Source organism: Podarcis muralis, chromosome 14, assembly GCF_964188315.1.
Source record: "Podarcis muralis chromosome 14, rPodMur119.hap1.1, whole genome shotgun sequence".
Lineage (NCBI taxonomy): Eukaryota > Metazoa > Chordata > Lepidosauria > Squamata > Lacertidae > Podarcis > Podarcis muralis.
In genome coordinates, this window is record NC_135668.1 from 31,385,627 (window position 1) to 31,408,154 (window position 22,528).

Below are 22,528 nucleotides of genomic sequence, written 5' to 3' on the forward strand. Positions count from 1 at the left end.
GGAGGATGCCAGTGGCAGGCAGCTTCCTCGGCGCTCCGCTACCTCCTTGAGACAGAGAGAGATGCCATCTGGGCGAGGTGCCACCAGCTCCCCGGAGCCTGGGAAGTGGCACGCGGCATCCACAAGAACAGAGAGGAACCTGGCACTGCAACCAGCCAAGATGAGCTGCTCTGTCTCTCTGGAAATGAGCAGGCCAGAAGAAGGGTGGGCAGGCGGGTGGCACTGGAAAACTGCCAGCTTGGTTGCTACACAGTGAATGCCCTTGAGTGGTGGAGCACAAGGAAATCCGAGGAAAGTTGAGTTTGGCTGCAGGAAAACCGGAGGCCAGAGCATCCACTTTACACACAGACAGCCCCAGGTTGGATCCCTGCTGGTGGCATCTGCAGATAGGGCAGGGAATGTCCCTGCCTGAAAACCTGGACAGCCACCACTTGTCAGTGTGGACAGTAATGAGCTAGATGGGCCAATGCTGTGTTCCTGTTTAAATCAGGCCTTTGTTCAAAACCACTAGGACTAGGATCTCTGCTCAATGATGAACACCTGCTTTGTGTGCAGAAGGTCCCAGGTCAATTCCTTGGCATCTCCAGGTGTGGGTGGGAAAGTCCCCTCTCTGAAACATTAAGAGAGCTGCTGCCAGTCTGTGTAGACAGTAATAAGCTGGATGAACCAATGGTCTGACTCAGTGTAAGGGAGCTTCCTCAGGTGGTATTCACAGGAGGCAACATACAACCAACCCTCTCCTATCTGGAGGGTGCCTGGCTGGGGAAGGCTGACCGCTCTGTTCACCCAGGCACACTTTCAGTGTCTGGTGTCCTGACTTCTGTGCTGCGGTTTTTCTGATGTTTAGTCCCTTGGTTACAATGGATATTGTGGTGTTGTGAGATGGCCCAGGGCAGGACTGAGCTGTAGTCTAAAACATCTGGAGCAGTAATTATGTTTGCATAGAAATCTGGAAATTCAGTGTATTCTGAGTATTTGAGAAGTTTTGTGTGTTTATAGGCCCATTGCAATAATACAGATGAGCTTATGAGCTGTAAAGTTAACAACTGTCTACGTGTAGCTCTGTCACAGCAGAGATGCTTGCAACCACAGCTATCAAGTACTATACATCTTCACTGCCTAAGCAGTTTGGGTTCCCCAAAGGAGGCCCATTTCCTATCATTAACTACAGAGGAATAGCCAAGTACCCTGTGTAATTAGAAAGTTGGGGCAAGGGGAAGAGATGAACCTGTAAACTCACACCTACTAAGCAGCCTCTTCCTTGCCTTCCTGTACATGGGGGAGCCTGTCTGAATAAGCCAGCTCCTCTCCAGCCCACCCAACACTCTGCCTGTAGGGAAGTCCAATTCTTGCTTCCAATGGATCTCTTCTTGCCATATAGAGAATGTGGTGGCCCTTGAAGTGGTCAGAGGAGGCATTGTTCCATGATTCTAAGGACCGTCAGTTTGAGAGAGATGCAGTTCTCCAGTACTGCGCAAAATACCCAAGTTTTAAAGTCAACATAAATGGTAGTCTATAAATGGCAATTTCCCTCTCCTTAATCGAGGCAGCATGCAGAGCTGAGATCCCTTAATGGGGAAATTAAAAGGCTCAGCTAAATGAAAAACTGTTAACATGCTGAGCATCTCAGATAGGGAGGAACCAAATCCAAAACACTGAACCAGAGAGGAGTTGTTGAAGAGGGCTGTAGTCCTCAGCATAATGGGATGCCACTTTTAAGAAGCCCCATTTAAGTGAATATCTATAAGCAACCAACTTTAACAAATACCCCAGTATGTTCTCAAGCATTATTGGGCTTCTCCAACAGCCTTGGTTGAATTGCTCATGGTGGTGTTGAAATGTTAAGGGTGAGTGGAACTCTGAATTTCATATACCCAGGTCCAAACATAACCTGACTGTTAGGACAAAACTGATATGGGAGAAAAACACGTATACCTGCCCCTTCAAAACATGGGAAATGAAGTTTTATTACTAAACCAGTGAGGGTCTCTGAAGGACAAAACATGCCAAATCAATTTTATCTTAGCTACTAACTTAGTAGTTCATGGAAATGTGGTAGACAGTATTACTTGGTTGCAAAAGAGCATATGATAAATTCTCTCATGATAATATTTTTGACCTATGGTTAAAATATGGGCAGGATGATGCTACTGTTAGGTGGATCTGCAGCTGGTTGAACAACAGCACCAGAGTACCCATTAATGGCTTACATCCACCTGGAGAGCTGTCTCATCTGGAACGCCACAAGGCTCTGGGGTCTAGGTCCCGAGCTGGTAAATGTATTTATAAATTTGTGGTGGCAAAGGCATACGGGAGCTCATTAAATCTGCAAATGACACAAAGTTGTGAGGGGAACCACCAAAGACAAAATCAAGGATGAAAATGAACTTGGCAGGTTGGAAAGCTGTGCTGAAACGGAGATGAAATTCCAGAGATGAAAGGTAGCCTTGTGTTTCGGCACCAAAGTCACACTATAAGTTGGATGAGGGAGTCCTGACTTGGCAAGCGGTACATGTGAAAAGTCTTTCAGAAATGTTAATGATAGCTGAGGCTGCAGTAACAGGATCACAGCGTACGTATCGAAAAAAGGGAAGTGTTTCACCTCTGTTCTGTGATCATTACTGCCTCTAATAATGGAGGTAGCACACACCCCTTGTTACCATTGATAGCCGTATTCTCCTCTGTGAATTACGTCTAGATCACCTGCGGCAGGAGTGCTGGAGTCCATATTTGAACAGCCTTTCACAGAACAGTGTCTACCTATGTCAATTTGCTCCTGTAAGAACTAGTAATGGCCACCAACCTCAGTGGCTTTAAAGGTGATCTAGACATATTCACAGAGAAGAAGGCTATCAATGGCTACAAGCCACAAGGGGTCTGTGCTACCTCCACTATTAGAGGCAGTAATGGCAGGTGCTAGAAAATGCAATTGGGGAGAGAGGTGCTGCACTCAGGTCTTGCTTGTGGGCTTCCCACAGAGGCAAGTGGCTAGCCACTGTGAGAATAGGGTGCTGGACTGGATGGGCCATTGGCCTGATCCAGCAAGCTCCTCTTTTGTTTAATACCTCTTGTGGAAACTCCCAGTGACCACTTTGCAACCATGTGTAGGGCTAGGAAAACGGAGGGAATCACAGCCAAGTATTAGTGTGCAACAGCCAAGTTAGGGTTGTACCTTTTTGTCTGCTTGCTCTAACACCGTGGAGGAATATTAGGACTTTCTTTGGCCCACTGAGGAGAGCAGGAGCAATGCAGCACCCACTCTCCAAAGTGTCAGAGAAAATTTCATGTTCAACTGACAGCACCATTCCATGATTTTACCTGAAATTTTGAGGCATTAGAAAACTAGCATTGCAATTTAATGCTGCAGGATATATATTTTTCTTATTAAAAACAGGAACTCCTTACTTGTTTAACCTTTTGAGGCAATAAAACATGCCAATTTCAAAAAAACAATTTCCCCTCCAAAAATCTTAAGTCTGACAGAATTGACAACTGACAGTGCTGATAATGAAAGGCTGAAATGACTCTCCCAAATTGCTGGCAGGAGCCAATGCTGGCTAGCTGCACAGAACGAGCCCCAGCCACCTGCTCTGGCTGTTTAGCAGAGCATAGGGTTTGGGTTGTTACTCACCAAGCTAAAGGACCCTGTGTCAGTCTGGAATCCTGCCTGAGGCAATTATTGCTGGCTGTCATGTAACTTTGAATCAGCCAGGTTGGAAAACCAAGCTTCCATTTAAACCAGTTTACCCCAACCACCATCCTCACTATGCATCAAAATGTGGACCAATATGGGTCCAATGGCTAGGGGTCACACATTGTGTTCAGGTCCCCAAAGGGAGCCCACCCCCAAAGGCTTGAGGAGTGCTGCTTTAAGTACGCAGCCTCCTAGGATGATGCATTTACTAGTCCAAGTTCTCTACATGGAAGAGCGAACTTGACTGCTTTCAAAGATTAATGCTCACAGAGCTTCCTAGCCACCCACCCTCCAGTTTAACATTCTCTGTGTTAAACCAATAAATTCTGTCGGAGACAGACAATTTCTCATGAAGGGTAGAGCTCATTGGGGAGGTGAGGGTCACCTTCCCTTCCTTGCCTGATTAAAGCTGGTGCTGCAAATCTAACACATTGATTATAAAGTTTAATGAATTCTTTTTTTATTGTAATCCAAAAGTAACAGAACAGGGCTGTAATGCATTCCACAAGTCCTCTGGCTGATATTTTAGAACCGATATCAGCCCTTTTCTTTTTCCTGACAGGCAATTAAAAAAAAAAAAATTAAGTGTGAATTTTTTCACAGTACAGTAAACACCACCCAAACTATTTTAATGGTGGTTAAAAGAGCCCCCCCCCAAATAAAAATAAAATTAAATAAAAAACCCACCTCCCTCCCCCATATCACATGGTCACAACTCACAAGTCTGTACAAAATGTTCACTTTATAAAGCTCTGATGTAAAAATCAAATCAAGCAGCAATTGTGTAAGTGCAGCACAGGGCCCGTCATGGCATTATTTACAAGGCTCTCGTTTGTTTACATTATAACAAAATTTCACACAGGCGACTCAGTCCCTCTGTAGGTCGGTCCACCCCCTGCCCTGCCCTCCGCCCTAGAGGGGGGCCGCCTTAGCTTTTTGGTCGTCTCCTTTCTCCTTCTCCTTGTTCTTCTTCGACTTCTTCTTCTTGTGTTTGTGTTTTTGGCTCCGCTCTGCCTCCGACTCTGTCCCGCCGTGCTTCTTGTGCTTCTTATGCTTTTTGTGCTTCTTGTGCTTCTTCTTGTCCTTCTTCTTCCGCTTCTTCTTGCTGTCCTGGCTGTCGGCCGAGCTGGCACTGCTGCTGCGGCTCCGGCCTTGGCTCTCAGAAGGGCTCTGGCTGCGGCTGATGCTGGGGCTGCTCTGGCTCTGGCTCCCGCCAGCTGGGGGGGCCAAGACTGCTGTCCCCACCGCTCCCTCCTTGGGCTTACTGTTCTCGGGGGCCTTATCCTTCCCCTCCCGGGTGGCTCTTCCAGGGGAGTCCTCTTGCTTTGTAGAGACGTTGCTGTCGCTGTCACTCTCATTGTAGTCTGGGACGAAAGCTGCCTCGTCCGTCTCCCTCGTTGGGTCAGACGAGAGACGGGCAGAGTGGCTGGGCAGTGGCTTCGGCTTGGTGGTGCCCTTGTCATTCGGCACCGTTGTCCCTGGCTCTCTTGCCTCTGGTGAGCAGCGCCGGTGCAAGGACTTGTTCCCACCTGCCACCTTCTCCTTGTTGCTCCAGGTAGTCTCAGAGGACGGGCGTTTCTCTCTCTCCTTGCCCGAACTCCTCTCCTGGGACTTGTGTTGTTCTGCAGAACGTCTGGAGTCGTAAGGAGCTTTGTGGTCATTTGGCCTCCGGTCCCTCGGAGGGCTGTAACTGCCTCGCTTTGAGTCCCCAGCCTCCTTTTTGGGCTGCTCCGTTCGCTCATCCCTGGCCTTGTTTTTTTGTCCAGAGGTGGCAGAATCACGGCTGCGAGGAGGAGAGACCTTTTTCCGTGCCAGGTCGCTCCTTTCCTCTCTTCGCTTGGAACCAGAATAGTCTCTGCTACTGCTGCTGTCGTAGTCAGACTTTTTGTCCCAGTTAGGAGTGAAATCCTTCCCAGAGGACCCATGGGCAGCTTCATGTTTATCTGAAGACCTGGCCTCTTTGGAAGAGTTAGAAGAGCAATTCTTTGCATTGCCTTGTTCGGCACTGCGTTCAGAGCGCTCCTTCTCCTGTTGAGTGCCACTCTTCCTTTTCTCAGAAGAGTCTTTGTCAGATACAGCGTGATCCCTCTCTTTGAGTTTCCCTTTCTCATTGGACAATAACACTGTTTTGGAGTTTTTGGACTCAGGCTGTGAACTTTCAGGATCCTTTTCACTGTGTTTGAGGGAGTTGGATGGCTTTGTGCTGACATTCTTGACGACACTTGAGGGCTTCCCAGCTGCAGAGGTAACTTGCACAGATTTAACATCCTCCTCCTCTTCTTCCTCCTCAGAGTCAAAATCGTCTTTATCCCACTTGGACTGAGGAACTTGGATCATGATGATGACATCTTCGGCAGGGGCTGTTATGTCATTGTTGTACTCTTCCATGGTCTTGATGACAGTTCGCTTCATGTCCAGCTTATCTTCTGACTTTCTCACAGGGCTTCCTCCAGCAGAACTGGTGCTAAGGAAGACATCAAAGCAGCATCATTTAATTCCAAGTTTAGATTGTGGGGATATTCTTTTTTTTTACAGGGCCAAAAGCCCCACTTTACTATTTTATTTTCACATAGAAAACAGCCCTTGCATCAAGGAACTGGCCTGGGGTTTATTTTTTTCCTCAGGAACATTGGGGTCCAGAGTCCCATCCCCCCTATCCAGGCCACATGTGCGTTTTCCCACTACAGAAAAGTAAACTTAGTAACCAAGCCTTAATTCTTCTCAGCCTACACTTTAGAGAGAGGGGCTGTTGTGACTCAAGAGATTTCTGTTTGACAACAAAAGGCGCAGGGAACCTCGTTGACACAGTGGGCTGGATTCAGCTATGGCAAACCTTCTGCAGGCCATGCTTGGCAGGTGGGATTGTTCTTTTGCGAGCGTGCCATGCATTCAATGTCGTTAAAATGCGGCAAGGAATGCAAGCCATGCTGCCAGATCAGATCCACTGGAGTGGATCTAACCTGGCCAAAAGTAGCATAGTGGGCACTCGGTGCCAAACTGAAACAGTGCCAAATGCAAGTGGTTCTTGCAGAGGCTCCCAATTGTTTCTTTGCTGTTTGCATTTGGCATGGAATATAAAACTGTACTGCTTTCAGCAGACATCAGGTCTGCTTGGGAACTTCAATCAGGAGCTCCTGAGTGGATCCAAATCCAGATGTAGCCTTCCCATGAAGCCTGGGTGACCCCTTGCAGGTCTTATTTTAGGACTTTCCATCAAGGGAAAATAATCATTGCCTGACACAGCCAATTAGGCTATTTTCCCCACCTGTGATGAGGGCACTTTGCACACCTGACATCAAATGATATTGTGACAGGTGGGTATGACAGGGGGGAGGGGGAGAATGGGCCTCTAGGGCAAATGAAGAACTCTGAAAGGCCCCCTCACCCACAGATCACAGAGTAGCATTGATAAATTAACACTAGTAAGCCACATCAGGCAATGATTCCTTCCCTTCGATGGAAAATGCTGAAGTGAGATTTCCAATGGCCAATGGCAAGTGCACTTTACCTAGCCACAGGCACAAAATAACCGACACAGCCCAGACATCAAGGAAAGGTGGGCAAATAGCTTCATAAAAAACCTCATGCTAGAAGGGAAATTAAAAGGCCATGACTCAATCTGGACTGCTTGGGACTGGAGGGCAACTGATCTATATTAGAGGGATTGATCTGGCTTGTCCATAAGACGAAAGATCCAGATCCAGACCAGCCAACGTCAGCTACTTATCTTCTACTCCCACCTGGGTTTAAGAGAGGCCAAATCAAAGCTTAAGAAAGGAGGCAGTACTCAACATGACATGGACAGGAAGTGAAATTAATTTTTAAGTTTTAATCAGGAGGTACCTGGTATAATCAACCAGCGTCAGACCAGATCCATCGGCAGCTGCGGCTTTCCTCCTCATCTTTCCTTTCGCCTTCTCTTGTTTCCCTTTGCTGCTGAGGGGTGGCTCAGGCTTCTCGGCTGGAGTCTCCTTCACTGGGGGGACATTTTCAACACTGGCAATCTTCTTGCCAGTTTCTCGGTTCAGCTTAATCTTTTTTGCTGGAGCAACTGGCAAAACAGCTTTGTCCTTTTCAGGGGTCCTCTCTGCTTTTTCACCCTCTGTCTCAGTTTTCCCCTTTGGCAATGGTTTCGACTCTACAATGTCAGGTTTGGACATTTTTAACGACGGCGTTTCGTGATCTTTGTCTCCTTTTTCCTCGGCTTTCCTTTTCCTTTTCTCTGGCTTTGCATCCACAGGCTTGTTCTTGTCCACAGGTTTCTTTGACTTCTCCTCCTTACTCGATTGCTTCTCCTGCTTGACTTCCTTGGGGGGATCTTTCTTGGCCTTCTCCTCCTTTGTTGATCTGGTTTCTGGATGCTCTTTTGAGCTTCGGGGATGAACCTTGCGTGGCGTACCAAGTGCCTTCTCATCTTTCTGAGAGGACACTGACCTGATAGGATCAGCCTTTGGCAACTCCTCCTTGGCTTTTTTCGCAGGAGGATCTGCCCGGGGGGATTTTTCACGATCTGCCTCCACTTTCTCTTGGGGTGCTTTAGCTGGCTTCACTTGCACCTCTTTCTTGGTAGTGGCAGGGCCTTCTGCTTTTCGCTTTGTCTTCTCGGCTTTTGCCTTTGGCTTCTCTTTCCTTTCCTTGTCAGAAGTGGGTTTGAAGGCAACGGAATCTGCTTCCATTGGCTCATCTCGGACAGGAGTAGCATCATCCCTGCTTGGGAGCATGAAGAGTGGGTCAGGCTTGCTGCCCTCTTCCCCAGGGGCAGGATCCCGTGGCTTCCGCGAGCCTTCTAACAGGTCAGCATTGGGGAAGCCTTCGCCCTCGTCCCCCTTCCTTCTCTTGCGGTGCTTCTTGTGTTTGTTTCCCTTCCCGTCTCCTGGTGGGATCTCAACCTCCTTGTCTTTCAGTTTGGCCACCTCTTTCATGCCATGGCCCTCTCTACTTGGAAGCTTCTCAGAGTAGCCAGTACCTACATTCCGATTCCGATGGCCCAGCCCTCCAGGGTAATCGTCTCTACGGCCCCGAACGTATGGGGAATTCTCTCGCCTAGGGCCAGGAGGACCAAAGCGCTCTGGAGAGAAGTTCTCCCTGTTAAGCAAAGGCCTGGGCTGGGCTCCAGCTGTGTAGCCCTTGTAGTATTTCTCGTACCACTCCCGGTAGGTCTCCCACTCCCGGAATCTCTCTTTCTCAAATGGGTCTCTCATATCCACGGATCTGCCATAGTACGCTTTCATGTCGTAAGGTGGAATTTCTCGGTATCGGCCGAAGTATTCCCTTTCCCCTTCTGCCTGCTGAACAGGGCGCTTGTTTGGGGACTGGCCTCTGTAAACTGGAGACCTCGATCGAGAATGATATCTTCTGTAGGGGGGTGACCTGGATCTTGAGCGGTGATAGCCGTGGGATCTTGACCTGGAACGGTAGTTCCGACTCTTCCCCCTGCCCCTCCGTGGGTAGGGAGGAGACCGTGAGTAGGAGCGGGAATGGGAACGGCTGAATGACCGAGAATAGGATCGAGAACGGGATGAGCCAGATCGGGACTTGGAGTACGTATAGGAACTTCTTGAGTATGAAGATGCACTGTATGGCGATTTGGACCTTAAGAAACAAAGCAAAGGGGGAGGGGGAAGGAAAGATGTGTAACTGTAGCCTCTTCACTTTTGTACAAATTATGTGGCACAACCACAGTGAAGAGCATTCCCTTTTTTGTCACAGAATCTGTTATGAAGCAGTCACTGGAGATACCTAGAAGGAGACAATGCACAGAGCTCTTCTGGGCACCCCTAACAACTCATTCAAGCTCAGTGGGACTTTTACAGCTTTATTATTATCACTATTGTCAATGAAGAATAGCTCCTCACTCTGCACCAATTGCTTTTGTACACCCAATATTTAAGAAGCAATTCACCAGCTGATGGTGAAAGCTCCTCTTTGGAAAACATTTTCATGCACTATGTGACTAGCTAACAGAGTATCCAGAAATTATTTGGTCTGCAGACAATCATTAGCCTTTATTTCAGAGGTTACTTTCACAGAAAGCTACTACTGGACATTTTGTGTGCATTCTCAAAATAGCCCAGGAACTATTTAACCCTTAAAAATCCAAAACAATATTTCTTTCAAAGCCTTAGCAAGTTCAGAGCATGTTGTTCCTCTGAATATTTGGGAAAAGTTGTTGTATAACATTGCCTGCAGTTAGCATCAAGGTTGAAATGTAGGACAACAGATGCAAATCTGTATCCTGCATTAGTCTTCATAGGAAAAATGCCTATGAACATAGTAAGCCAGGTTTGGGGAACCGTTGGCCCTCCAGATATTGCTGAACTACAACAACCATCATCCCTGGCCACTGGTTATGCTTGCTGAGGGGCTGATGGGAGATGTACTCCAGCATTATCTGGAGGGCCAGAGGTTCCCTGTACCTGCACTAAGCCATGCTATTTCTGACTGTTAGCCCACCTTGCCCAGTACCATTGGCACTGAGTGGTAGCATCTTTCCCCATCTCTGTACTACATAAGACCCAAAAACTAGATATGATGCCAGGGACTGAATAGGGGATCTGCAAGGTGCAAAGAACGGGGGATTTTGTTCCGGCTCATCTATACAGGCACAATAAAAACAATTACCGGGAATAAGAGCGCCTGCGTTCCTTCTGGATTTTTTTATATTCCATCAGTTCCTTAGCAAAATCATTTGTAAACTCATCAAGCTTTGACTTTTTCTTTTCCCTGTCAAAAGTGAGAGATCGTGATGTCAGGTCATTGGGCAATGTTAACGGCGGCATTAAGAGAACCACACCACTCAAAAAAGGACTCTGCATGCAACTGAGATGTGAACATGCTACAACAAAGCAAAAAGCAACGCAGGTTTCCAAGAGATGCTTCATGGCATTTTGTTAGAATTACAGTTTTCTGGGTTTGAGATCTGAAGGATTATTTTTATTGGTGAAAACCAACATTTGAAATCTCACGTTATATGTCATTTTTGCTTACGGCAGACGCATTTTTAGCATAGTTTTGCAGTCTGATATTCTACGGAAACAGAAGAATGAAATATAACGGAACTTCATTCAGAGCCAAATACTTACTCCTCTTTAAGTCTCCGCTGTTCTCTGTAAAACTCCTCCCTAGAGAGAGGAGGTGCTTGTGTCGTTGGGATGGCATTTGAATGAGCCGTTGGTACTGGTGTTGGTACCCAAGGTGTTGATATGTTTGCTGGAGCTGGGGGGTATCCCGGAGGGGGGACAGTGTACCCAGCAGGTGGAGGCTGACCAGGTGGAAACTGAGGAGGAAACTGTGGTGGAGGTACCCCCGGTGGAAGAGGAAGTGCATGGGGAGGAGGAGGATACAGGGGAGGAGGAGGCACGGGCACAAAGACTGGTGTTGATGCTGGCAGTGTTGGGGCCTGAGTCCTTTGTGTACGGTCACTATGCGGGCGTCCTCGGTTTGAACTTCTAAAGAAACCCAAAAACACGTTGTCACTGAGTGTTACACTTGCCCCTTGTTCTCAAGAGAGAAACGTGAAATGGATAGCACCCCTCTGCAGTAACTGCCCATCCTCAGTCTTACAGCCTACCCAGTCTAAACTGTTCTTTTGCTCCCCCTCAGCACTTCCGGTTCAACAGATCCTCCCAAGAGCCCTCCCTGTCACACACAACACTTACCACAGTTTTCCTCCTCCAAGCCTTTCATGAACATTAGTTAATCTGCTACTGCTGCTGTTTTAAATGCCTGCCATCCAGCATCCCCATCACAACTGCATTTTTTTGTACACTGGCATTTTGTAGATGTTAAAAAAGGATACCTAGCACAGTATGTCTAATACAGACCTGTCAGGGTTTGGATTTCTCTACCCTCTGCCTATGGCTTGCAATTCAAAAACTTGAGGGTGCCTTCAAGCAATCTAAATTCTGCTGCCTGACAATTTGAAACCCCGGCCCTCACCCTGTGCTAAAAACTACCTATTTTAGCCCAATGGCAGCTAATGATGTTGATGTTGGTACCAGCAACTGCTGCAAATATGCTGTAAAATGTTTTGCAAACCTACTCCACATATTCCTCAGCAATTATGGAGTCAGTTGTCTTGTAACATCTCATTTTGCTCCCTGCCTCCTTTCAATTATTTTAAAAATTGTTAATTTACTAAGTTGTCAGAGGCTGATTTACCCTGTTGAAATGAATGGGAAAGTGAAACTACTCACTAACTGGGGCCTATTCTATCCCCAGCAACTTATCAAAACAGGGTAGGTAAAATAACTTTAGTGTTCAGCGCACTGGAGTACATCTTCTGTCCAGTTTTTCTGCACATTCCTGTGTGTACAAAGCCCCAGAACAAAGTATTGCAGGGGTCCACTAAATCACAGGAATGAATCTTATCTTAAGCAGTTAATTCTCCTCTAAGCTGGCTTTCAACACTGATTTATCATTTGTAAGAAAAAACCTACTAGGCCTTGCTTGGGTTCTAGTTCATCTTCTCTTCTGTTAAAAGTTCAGTATTTCATTTATGCATCTCTTCTGTTTTCTCCTCTAGGGCTTACCGATAGCTCAATGAGCAATTTGAGTAGACGTTGTGGGGTTCAATGTATCCCCAATAGCTTTTGGAATAGATAAGAGTTTGTATTCAACTGTGTTGAGTTGAATAACTTCCACTTGTGAAACGGAACTTCCCTCTCTCTCCTCCTCACAAGCGCCCCCAACATCTTTTCCCAAACCTGCCATGGGGTATTGGGGAACCCCCAGAGTAGATTCGGGGGTTGGGCTGCAGCAGGAGGAGAAGGTCCACTGCACAAGCAGAAGTTGTTTCAATCATGCAATGTCTTCGTTGGATACAGCTCTATTTTTCTGGAATGCAGTATCGATAAATATTATTTTTTATAATAAACTGGAGTTGTTTTGAAATCAATCATATTTATTTCTAATCTAGGACTTTAAAGGTGTCCCCGGATCCCGATAACAGTTTGACACTTTAAAAAATGGAGTGAGGTTAGAGTGTTGCTCGATACCAAACTAGATCCTTTAACCAGCAACTTTTAAAAAAGCCTCTCTATGCATATCAAGCTGTTTAATGTGCTTATCATGTTCTAAACTTACTACCTAAGATACAAAAAATATGTTTTGGAGGTATACTTACGGCTCCCAGCCTGACCTATTGCCTGCAGAGCGAACAGGATTAGTTCTCATTGGTTGACCTATGTTGAAAAGGGGAAGAAGTTGCTTATTAAATGTAGATGGCAGGCCTATTGCAAAAAATAGCCAAGAGCAAAGTTGTACCACTTACCCATGGTGGGTATTGAATGCCCATGACAGCCCAGCTGTCCTGGCAAAGCTGGCTGCCCAAGCACAGGAACCTGATAGCCCTGCAGAAAGGAAGAGGAACAGAATTAGACTGTGATGCTGCTAAAATGTGCAAACAAGTTTAGTTCCAAAACAAAGCTTACCTTCTCCTCCATCACAGTATTAATTGACAGTGTGGAAGGTGGCTTTGAGTGTTCTGAGGCAGTCACTATAGCAGCAGCTGGTCCAATACCATCGCCCTCACTGCAGTGAAAGAGGCAAATTCAAGGTTAGGAACTACTAGGCAAGAGACTGAAAACGAGAGACTGGGTGCTACAAAGTCATTCTGCAGACCCTGGAGGTAGTCATATTCACAATACTTTAAAAAGGTGGGGAAGGGCAGGCAAAACAAATCAACACACATAATTAAATGGTTGGGAGAACCTCTCTATGAAGAAAGTGTTTTGCGGTTAAACAAACTACATTGTAGTTTGAAATTTAATTAAATAATACAGATAAAGAATGATTATTGCTTTCTTGGATGCTTGCAGCACCCAAAGGAGAAATTCTTGAAATTCACTAGGATATTCTCACAGCTTCACCTAGCTCACTTTGTCTTTTAAGATTTCAAACCTAAAATCTTAAAAGGCAAAATGTGATACAAGCATAGCAATATCAATCAATCCCTGGAGATTGCATGAAATTCAAAACAATGTAGTAACTCATTAAAACATATAAGCATCATTTCCCTCCCATAAGAACACTCAATTTTAACAGGCCAAAAGCAAGCATTGGGCTTGAAATACCTTACTTTGGATTTGATTTCTAAGAACCCCATGTAACTTGAAAACTCACTGCCAGCCTTAGAAAAGTTACTAAGACATACAAACACACTCAAGAACTGGCAGTCAATCCTTCCAGGGAGATAGGCATACAAATGGTTAGACACCACACCACCAGAGCCCAGGACAGTATAAAAGCGAAGCCAAGCTGTCAATCTAGTGGCCTCTTTCTACAAATCGACCTACCGGAAAGGTCCTTCTGACTTGTCAGCATGAATTGCCAGGGACATTGGTGCAGAGACCTCACTACCAGATGTGGTGGCAGAATGGCTGACTGACAACGTGGCTGTTGAAGATACTGATTGGCCAGGAGCTGATGACAAGGTGAGGGATGCAGGTGTAAGAAGAGGAGCAGAAGTGGCTGGAATTATGAGGGGATCCTGCTGCCTGGAACCTGTTGGCCTTTGTAATGAAGGCACATTCCGCTGAACTACCGGTCTAGGTGGCTGGGCCTGTTTGCGAAGTCTTTTTGTGTAGCCAGTTTCGTTTTTGAAGTTATTTACAGCCTAGAGAAGAAAAATCACCAGTCAAGAGAAATGATTAAGCATATCAAAGCTTCCCTAAGATTGCATCAAAACATCTGTGCTACTTGGTATCAGGCCTGGTGAGGTCATAAAAAATCAGATCTTGCTGTGGATACCTTTACTGCAGGAAGGGACACAGCATGTGGGTCAATTTCTTGGGTGGCAGGTCACAGAGGGACCAAACCAGCTTAACTCCCACCCCTTCTCATCCGGGCCAACACAGTGGATCAGTAAGAATAAGGGGGAAAGAGATGTACACTTAGGCATGCAGAACTGGATACAGATAGATCTCAAGTTACCTGGCGTAAAAATTTGTTGGCAATTAACGCATCAGGAGAAACATCTGTCTGATGACAATTTGGGCAGGTATGTTCCTCCGATTCTAGCAGCGATGTTCTGATACCTGTGAATGATTTTTCAATGCCATGTGAAATGTGTAACTGTTATATAAATCTTCACACTCTGCTCAATGGTACACATGTACTAGCACAGCTACTAAGACTGCAAACAACAAATGCCAGAAGACTTCTAAATGTGGATGTGCTGTAACTAAAAGGACACTGCAAAGGCCACAAAATAGTAGATCAGTACAGAAATCTAGTAGCAACTTTGGGATCCAAAGGGCATGTCCCAAAGCTGTACACCCACTGCAGTCCCATATGCCTCCTGAAAAGCCACTGCTCCAGAAGGGGGTGGGTGGTTGTCCTTCTAGAGCAGTGTTTCCCAACATTGGGCCTCCAGCTGTTTTTGAACTACAATTCCCATCATCCCTGACCACTGGTCTTGCTAGCTAGGGATGATGGGAGTTGTAGTCCAAAAACAGCTGGAGGCCCAAGGTTGGGAAACACTGTTCTAGAGGCATGGAGGTGCAGAGGGAAACTCCAATGCCTGAAAAGGAATGTCCTTGCTTTATAAAGCATTCCAGGTCAGAATTTAAGCAAGACAACAGTTTCAGCTTTTTTATTATGAATATTATTATTAATTGCCTTCTTTTGTACATCAAGATGATGTACAAAACAGCTATAATCTACAGAAAATAATAGTGGATGAAATTGAAAATCACACCAAATAAGCACCCATGGCAGAGCCTTGCAGACCAAAAATGTCTTCAACTGTGTCAAAAGAGTGCAGATAGCCAGCTCTTGTCTTATCTCAAGAGGGATGTTGTTCCATAGAACAGGTGCAACCACACTAAAAAAGCCACTCTTGAGTTACTGTGGAAAGGGCTTTTGATATCTTAGAGTGTACCATATAGCCAAAACGCCAATGAACTTAAGGAAAAAGCGGAATTCTGTGGGTCAAAGGAAGAGTAAAAATTTTGGCTAAAAATTAACGAGTCCAGTTCCTGCCTCTTAAAAACAGTAATGAAGCAGTCCAGGTGCAAGTAAGTACGCAACACTTTAAAGTAAAAGCAGCTCTTCTATTCTCCTCAGGTAACGCTAGAAGTGGGGAAACCCAATCAGCCTTGCTCTTCTCCCATCACATTCAGACACACACAAGCCAGTTCATGGAACTCACATTCATCACAGTAGCTGTTTCCACAGCAGGGAATGACCACAGCATCAGTCATTATATCTTTGCAAATCAGACACAAAAGCTCATCTGGAATAGGGTCATCTTCTTCTGAGGAAGACGATGGCTCCTCTGGCAGGAAAGGGGGCTTCTCTTTCTTTCCTATAGCATAAGCAGCACTGAAAACACAGACACACATCTTGGTCTTAAAAAGGTGAGACAATACATGATGTTAAGCATTAAATATATGTGTTTAATATTTATTATTATTTATTCCACTTGTATCCCACCTTTCTGCCCAAAGAACTCAACACTACAATTCCCAGCACTCTTAACAAGCTACAGTTTGTGGATAGAAGTAATGTTCTGTTTATGGTGTGGATTTGGCCCAAGTCACAGGCCTAGTCAAATAAATACTATATTCTAACAACATCCTGCCTTATATTCAATGAACTCAAGCAGTTTACAATTTCAAACCAAAACACTGGAGGACAGAATCAAACCAGAATTATCAAAGATAATAGTTCCAGGAGAAATCAATAAACAGGAGGCTTTCCCTCTACTGCAGCAGCAAAATAGTAAAACCAGGTGTTTCTGGAGGTGTTTTTGAAAAGCAATGTTTTTGTCTGATGCCGAAGACATTGTCTGATGCCATAAATGAACTGTCACAAACATTCACAATTATTTCTTATTATGACATTTTTGGTTTTTTTTTACAAATATGCTGCTTACAATAAGTAAGATTCCCTAGTTGCAAAGCTCTAGCTAGGAATATTGAACGTTAGAGACAACATTTCTGTTCTAAAGGTTCTAAAGACCTGCATACTTACGCATCAATAGTTGGGATGGCATATTTCCCTGTGTTTGTGAGCATGGCACCCTTGGTATTAGGGTCCTGCACCTCCATCATGAAACTTCGGGGAATTCCTGTGCTCTTTTTAATCCTGGGAACAGACTCAAAGTTTTTGTCCTATCGAAGGGGTAAAAACACAAAAGATCCCTCTAAGCTATAAGAGAAAGATTCAACAGCTTCTCCAAACAGAACCCCTGCCCAAATTTAACTAAGCTTCTTGGCTTGTGTTGAAACAACATTGTTCAGGCACATGACATGAACTTTGCAGCTTCACCAAGGATGCTATTTAAGTCAGTCACATCCCATTTGAAGCATGAAAGAATTGAACAAAATTGTCTACTGCTCTTAGAATGTTTACTGTAAGCTATCATTAAGAAACTACTTTTCATAGTGAGCAGTGCCCCGCAATAATAATCCATGACAGGTAGCCCTCCCTCAACCCCACTGATCTTGCATTACTGGTGTCAGTGATACAAATACAAGGTGGCACTACCAAATGGATCATTGAAGAGACAGACACAATCTGAAAGTGGAGAGAAAGAAGGACTTAACAGGATATTACACTCCCCCATACACAATAAACCAAGGAATAAAACTTTAATTTTCTTGCTACAGGTTTAATGGAGGTCTATGAAAATAAAGTTAAACAAGTTAACACTAATCAAAACTTCCATTCCACAGTCCCTTACCCCATTGGTCGGGCAGTTCTTTATGTAATGGCCAGCTTTTCCACAACGAAAGCAAGTGTATGTTGGCGGAGGCGGACCCAGGGGTTTCTTCATGTAACTAAAAAGGTGTAAGAAGAGAAGTGTGTTCCTTTGCTGTTTTGCTTTAATTAAGAAAATAGTAAATCTGTAAATTTTTCCAAAGTTAGCTTTTTTAAAAAAATGGTTTGTGGCATGCTGAAGACTTACTTGATTGGATCATATTCGTGGCCAGACTGTGACATCATAGCTTTAATTTTATCTTCTTCGGAAGCATTGGCTTCAGCCAGATTGGCGGTCTGTTCAATAGGTAATCATTTGACACACACATTAGAAACACATTTAAGTCCATCCAGTCAAAGACAAACACCACTCATCCAATCCTGTAAAGAGCAGCACAAAGCTAACTGAAAGTTGCCTCAAAAACAGCTCTTTAATATCAGATTGTCTTGAAGATGTTCCAGGGAGTCCTTATGCCGTTACATGATGTTTGTGTACTTGCTAACCTAAAATGAAAAGATAAAAAACTCTGCTGGGGCATTCTAACTAAACCTTAGGTGCAGTTTGTATCTTATGTAATGGCTTGTGTAACTGCTCCAGTTTGCTGTGATAAATTTAAATGGTCTGGAGTTAAGTGTTCTGAAAGATGCCTTCTGTAATACTTACAAGATAAAAGGCATTGAGCTGTTTCCTTTTGTAAAGTGATGCTGTTCACTACTGCCTCAATTTGCTATATAATGCTATGCATTATTTATGCTTAAAATATTTAAAAGGACAATGTCATCCTGAAAACTGAGGGTTCAGATGCCCAGCTAGACCACCTTTAAAAACTTGGGAAATGGGCTTGTTATTCCCTTTCAGTTGTCTTTAAAAGGAAAATGCCTGAGTCCAACTGAATGTATCAAAAAAACTGCATCGCACCAACGCACAAAAAAATTCAGACAAAATAATTTTTCCCAACTGGAATTAAAGACAGCACAAAATGCTTTGGAAACACAACTTTCAAGATGACACTACCCTTAAGGTGCAAGCCCTAAATGTGAGGCTCCCTTATTGAGCTAATGTTTCCAGAAACTTGGTACCTGTTAGGATGGTTCATTACACTCTATAAACAGATACAAGCAGGGTCTAAGGACTGGTTTACTAACTGTTCAGATATTCAATCACTTAACATTCAGATCAGCCACACATACTTTATACATTCATCCACAAAAGCAACCAGCTAGTTTCAACATTTTATTAAACAGTTGATTAAAATACATATTTTTTCTTAACATTCCAGATTAACAACTATTAAATTGTTCACATTTACAGAAGACTATTTTACAAATACTGAGCTAATTTGTTTGAACCCAAACAGTTTTACAGAACACATCCAATAGCACAAAACATTAGTAGGAATAGACCAAAATTCAAATATGGCATTTAATACATAATAGGAATAAAACAGAAAACTGTTAAACACATTTCCTCTATGCAAAGACTCTGTGCATTGAAGAGGTTTTAAAGCAAGTAACAGTTTTCAACTACTTTATATTACAAAATAGTCAGAATAACTTAAGTTCTCCGTAACTTGTATACCTCTTGGACATTTTTTCACACCTCAATAAAAATAGAACTTGACATGAGCTTACAGAACTGAGGACAAATTTAAGGACAGCACTAATGGAAACCAAACTAAAGCTACCTTGCTTGACTTAAATTTTGTATTTGCAAATGCACTTCAGAGTTTCCCAACTTTACTAGATAAAGTTTTTCTTGGAAACACATAACTTCAGTCTTTATTCACAAAGGGAACACAAATGTATTAGGTAACACTGCTTAATAGGAATTTTAAAGAGCAGCTAATTTACTTGATGAGCGTTATCACTAGTGCTTTCCCAGACAAAGTTACACATTATTGAGCAGAAAATGCAAGCAGTTTCATAGCAAAACAAGGCAGATACAACAGTTTCAGAAGGTCACATTTGCTAATATGCCACACATACACATTGGTATATTCCTATAAACAGTTACATTTACGCAGTCTGTGTTCAAACAAATTAGTTGCATAGCTGCTGCCCACTGCATACACTACAAGTGTACAACTTTTATCAAATTTTATGCAAATTATTGCACTATCACTGGCTTTGAATGCAGAATCCCAAAATTATCATGTAAAGTGTCCATGTGATAGGGAAATACTTCTATTTTGGCTGTCACACCGAGAAATCCTAGGAGTCCATAAATAGCCAAAGTATTAAAATTCTTCTTTGTGCTATTTTTCCAATGCAAAATTAATGGAACGTATGAAAGAAACGATAAAACAGCTTCGGAGGTGCTTCTTCTTTGTGTCTTGAAGATGAGTAAAACGGCAACATTATGTTGAGGCTGATAAGGGACTCCCCTTCTATCTTCCCATACTGGGAACTACTCTTTACAGGATAGTTATCAATAAATATACACACATTTTCAATGTTTAGGCTCGGTACTTTTTACTAAAAATGCTTTGCACCAGTAACAGAAATTAACCAGATAAGGATCACAGCATAAAAACATTGAAAATACCAAGCAAGCAACAATTTATTTGGCTATATTTGACAAGAATATATGTATATATACCTTTGTAAGCTGGGCCAGAGAAATAGATGCAGAAGAGTCATCAATCTGTTCATAAAAAATTAAACACACATTCAAGTTCCACAATCAAAATGAAGCAAAATATTTAGCCTCTACTGTGTAATTAAGATCTAGTCCTACAGAGAGGCATTTTTTCAAAGTAATGAAGCCTTTGGCCAAAACATATCATTGTCTGTACAGTTTGTGCAGTCAGGTATACATAATATTCAGTTTCACAGGAGAGCAACTAATGCTGCACTCACTCAATGGAATCAACTCATCAGGCTTATGTTCAGAGATCAACATAAACAAGCCTACATTTTTTCACAATAAAAATAAATTGCTTTTTCAATAGTTAAAAATCTTCATTCTGCATGTAATAGCATGCTGCAGTAGGTTCCACAAAGCAGTCACATAAAATAGCCAAATAATTTCCTATATTAAAAAAAAAAAATTGGCAGATTGCAAGCCTCTGGAAACTTGTTAATGCTTAACACAAAAAAGCCAATGTTGATAGCAACAGGGTACTAATTAAATGCTCTGTGGCAGGAAAAGTGTTGGAATTAAGTGCTTAAAATATTTATATGATTCTCAAATTACATTTTTAATGGAAACTATTGAAATAAAGAGGTAACATTTAAAGAATTTTGTTTGTAATATCTAAATCAGTAATGGCAAATATTTTCCGAAGTCCAGGAATCAGTTCAGGAACTTGATTTCTAGCGCTGGGCTAAACTACAGCTATTGTCCATTTAAGAGAAATGGCATAATATAGCAAGAAATCAGACTTTGGTTCTGTGACAAGTCTTGGGATGCTGCTCAGAAAATGAACTGAAGCCCCCTAAAGCAAAATATTTTATTTTGTTGGAGGCGCCATGAGTGTTAAACCAGATTGTGTAGATCAACTTTCTTTCATTTACTGTAGAGCAGTAGCCTTCACTAACCTGGTGCACTCCAGATGCTTTGGTGTGCATCAGCCTCAGCATCCTAAAGACTTGTGCATGCAAGGGCTGATGGGAGTTGTGGTCCAAAACATCCAGAGTCCAGCAGGTTGGCAAAGGCTGCATTCGAACTAACTTTGGAATAAGGCAGCATTCAATACCAGAAATACAGTAATGAGATAAGATAGCCCTTCTTGTGACATAAGGAATAGAACTCTAGCTACTACTTTAGAAAACAATTTCAATGAAAACATGTATTGCTTCTCATGGTGATATCTTGCTTGAAGGTACCAGGATTGGGTCTCAAGCGCTTACATGCCTGGCGCCAAGTAAATAAAGCCACATTTTTGAGAGGCTAATCCTAGGATACAACATTCAACGTTAAGTTTTAAGACACATTTTAAGTAGTGCCTACAGGTAGCTCTGAAGTGAAAGCAATCAGAAATATAACATCATAAAACACTAGCATTGTTTTATGGTCTTCAAGTGTAATGCAAAAAGTTGCTGAAGAAGAAAAATGGATTTATGTTAAGATAATAAAACACACTTTTCCCTTCTAACTCCCAACATTTCAGGTGTTTGTGACTAGTGTTACAATAATGTCTGCCTAAAAGGGGGACAGTGAAACATGGGGTTAGGCAGATAGAAGCTAACCCTGAAAAAGAATTAAGCTTGCCTCTATGGAGTTCTGTAGGACTCTGTTTGGCAGGATGGGAGAACATGCTTGAGTCAATAGGTTTCACACTTTGCCCAAAGTTATGAGGGTACCCCTTTACTTTCTCCTGCTCAAGAGAATAGCTGCCATTCAATCCCACCAGCACTACACTTGGGACATCATTAAGAGTGGATCCTGGTCACCATTCCTAAAGCTGGGTGGCTAGCCTCAGCCAACGCAGAGTTATTTGCAATGACCTCACCTCCATAATGTCCCACCAATCACAATCAGAGCTATCTGACTACTAACATTTTTTGCAGCTTGAACTATGCAGCAATTTAATTAAAGCAGTATACTCAAACACAGCTTTCTAAAGGCAGCCTTTTCAAGAAAATGAGTTCATAACCTGTATCATGGCAGTTATTTTTGTGTGTGGTAACAGGCTGAGCAGGTAAACTGAAGAGCTGAACAGCTCATCAGGTGTTATTTACTGTAAGCAGCTGCAGCCATATGAAGCAAGTTATGGAACATGGGCACAGAGGTAATATTTCCCGTGGAAAGCACTGAACAGATTACAAGCAAAGCATTGCCTAAGAGAATAGGGACAAGGGAACACACTGCATCCTGGCCTCTAAAATACCACAAGCAAGTGAATTTTGGGTCTCCTAGTAGTTGGAAGTCCTCTGGCTGCTCTTATTCCTTTAATGCTAAACTCTTTGGTCTTAAAAGTCATCAATTCCAGTTGAGGTTTCTGTCAGTCCCCTGATTTCCATTCCTTTGCATGGCCACAAACAGCTGATTCACATTTCACACCCAGTCAAACCCATGCCCTACAATGAACTCAGAGCGCTACAAAGAGCTAAGAAAACCCCAGAGCCATGGCACTAAGGATCATGTTAGATCCAGCCCTGTACATGATTGAGTTCACAACTTCCTAG

The 22,528-nt window shown here is 43.4% G+C and overlaps 1 protein-coding gene across 3 annotated transcripts in view; it reads right to left on the bottom strand.

Moving 5' to 3' along the window:
* Positions 1-4,137: 4,137 nt before the first annotated feature.
* RBBP6 (RB binding protein 6, ubiquitin ligase) overlaps positions 4,138-22,528 on the bottom strand; it is a 29,570-nt gene continuing 11,179 nt past the window's right edge. The window contains exons 4-17 of one of the 3 annotated variants that reach the window (XM_028706990.2): positions 19,998-20,042; positions 17,607-17,695; positions 17,382-17,478; positions 16,670-16,809; positions 15,846-16,018; positions 14,627-14,730; positions 13,990-14,309; positions 13,126-13,225; positions 12,966-13,044; positions 12,819-12,876; positions 10,777-11,142; positions 10,316-10,417; positions 7,538-9,286; positions 4,138-6,158 (exon numbers count right to left, since the gene is read on the bottom strand). In XM_028706990.2, the coding sequence (XP_028562823.2) occupies positions 4,607-6,158; positions 7,538-9,286; positions 10,316-10,417; positions 10,777-11,142; positions 12,819-12,876; positions 12,966-13,044; positions 13,126-13,225; positions 13,990-14,309; positions 14,627-14,730; positions 15,846-16,018; positions 16,670-16,809; positions 17,382-17,478; positions 17,607-17,695; positions 19,998-20,042 (4,974 nt within the window). In that variant the 3' untranslated portion in view covers positions 4,138-4,606. The remainder of the gene's footprint in view (positions 6,159-7,537; positions 9,287-10,315; positions 10,418-10,776; positions 11,143-12,818; positions 12,877-12,965; positions 13,045-13,125; positions 13,226-13,989; positions 14,310-14,626; positions 14,731-15,845; positions 16,019-16,669; positions 16,810-17,381; positions 17,479-17,606; positions 17,696-19,997; positions 20,043-22,528) is intronic. The other 2 variants (XM_028706992.2, XM_028706991.2) reach the window with 2 other exon arrangements.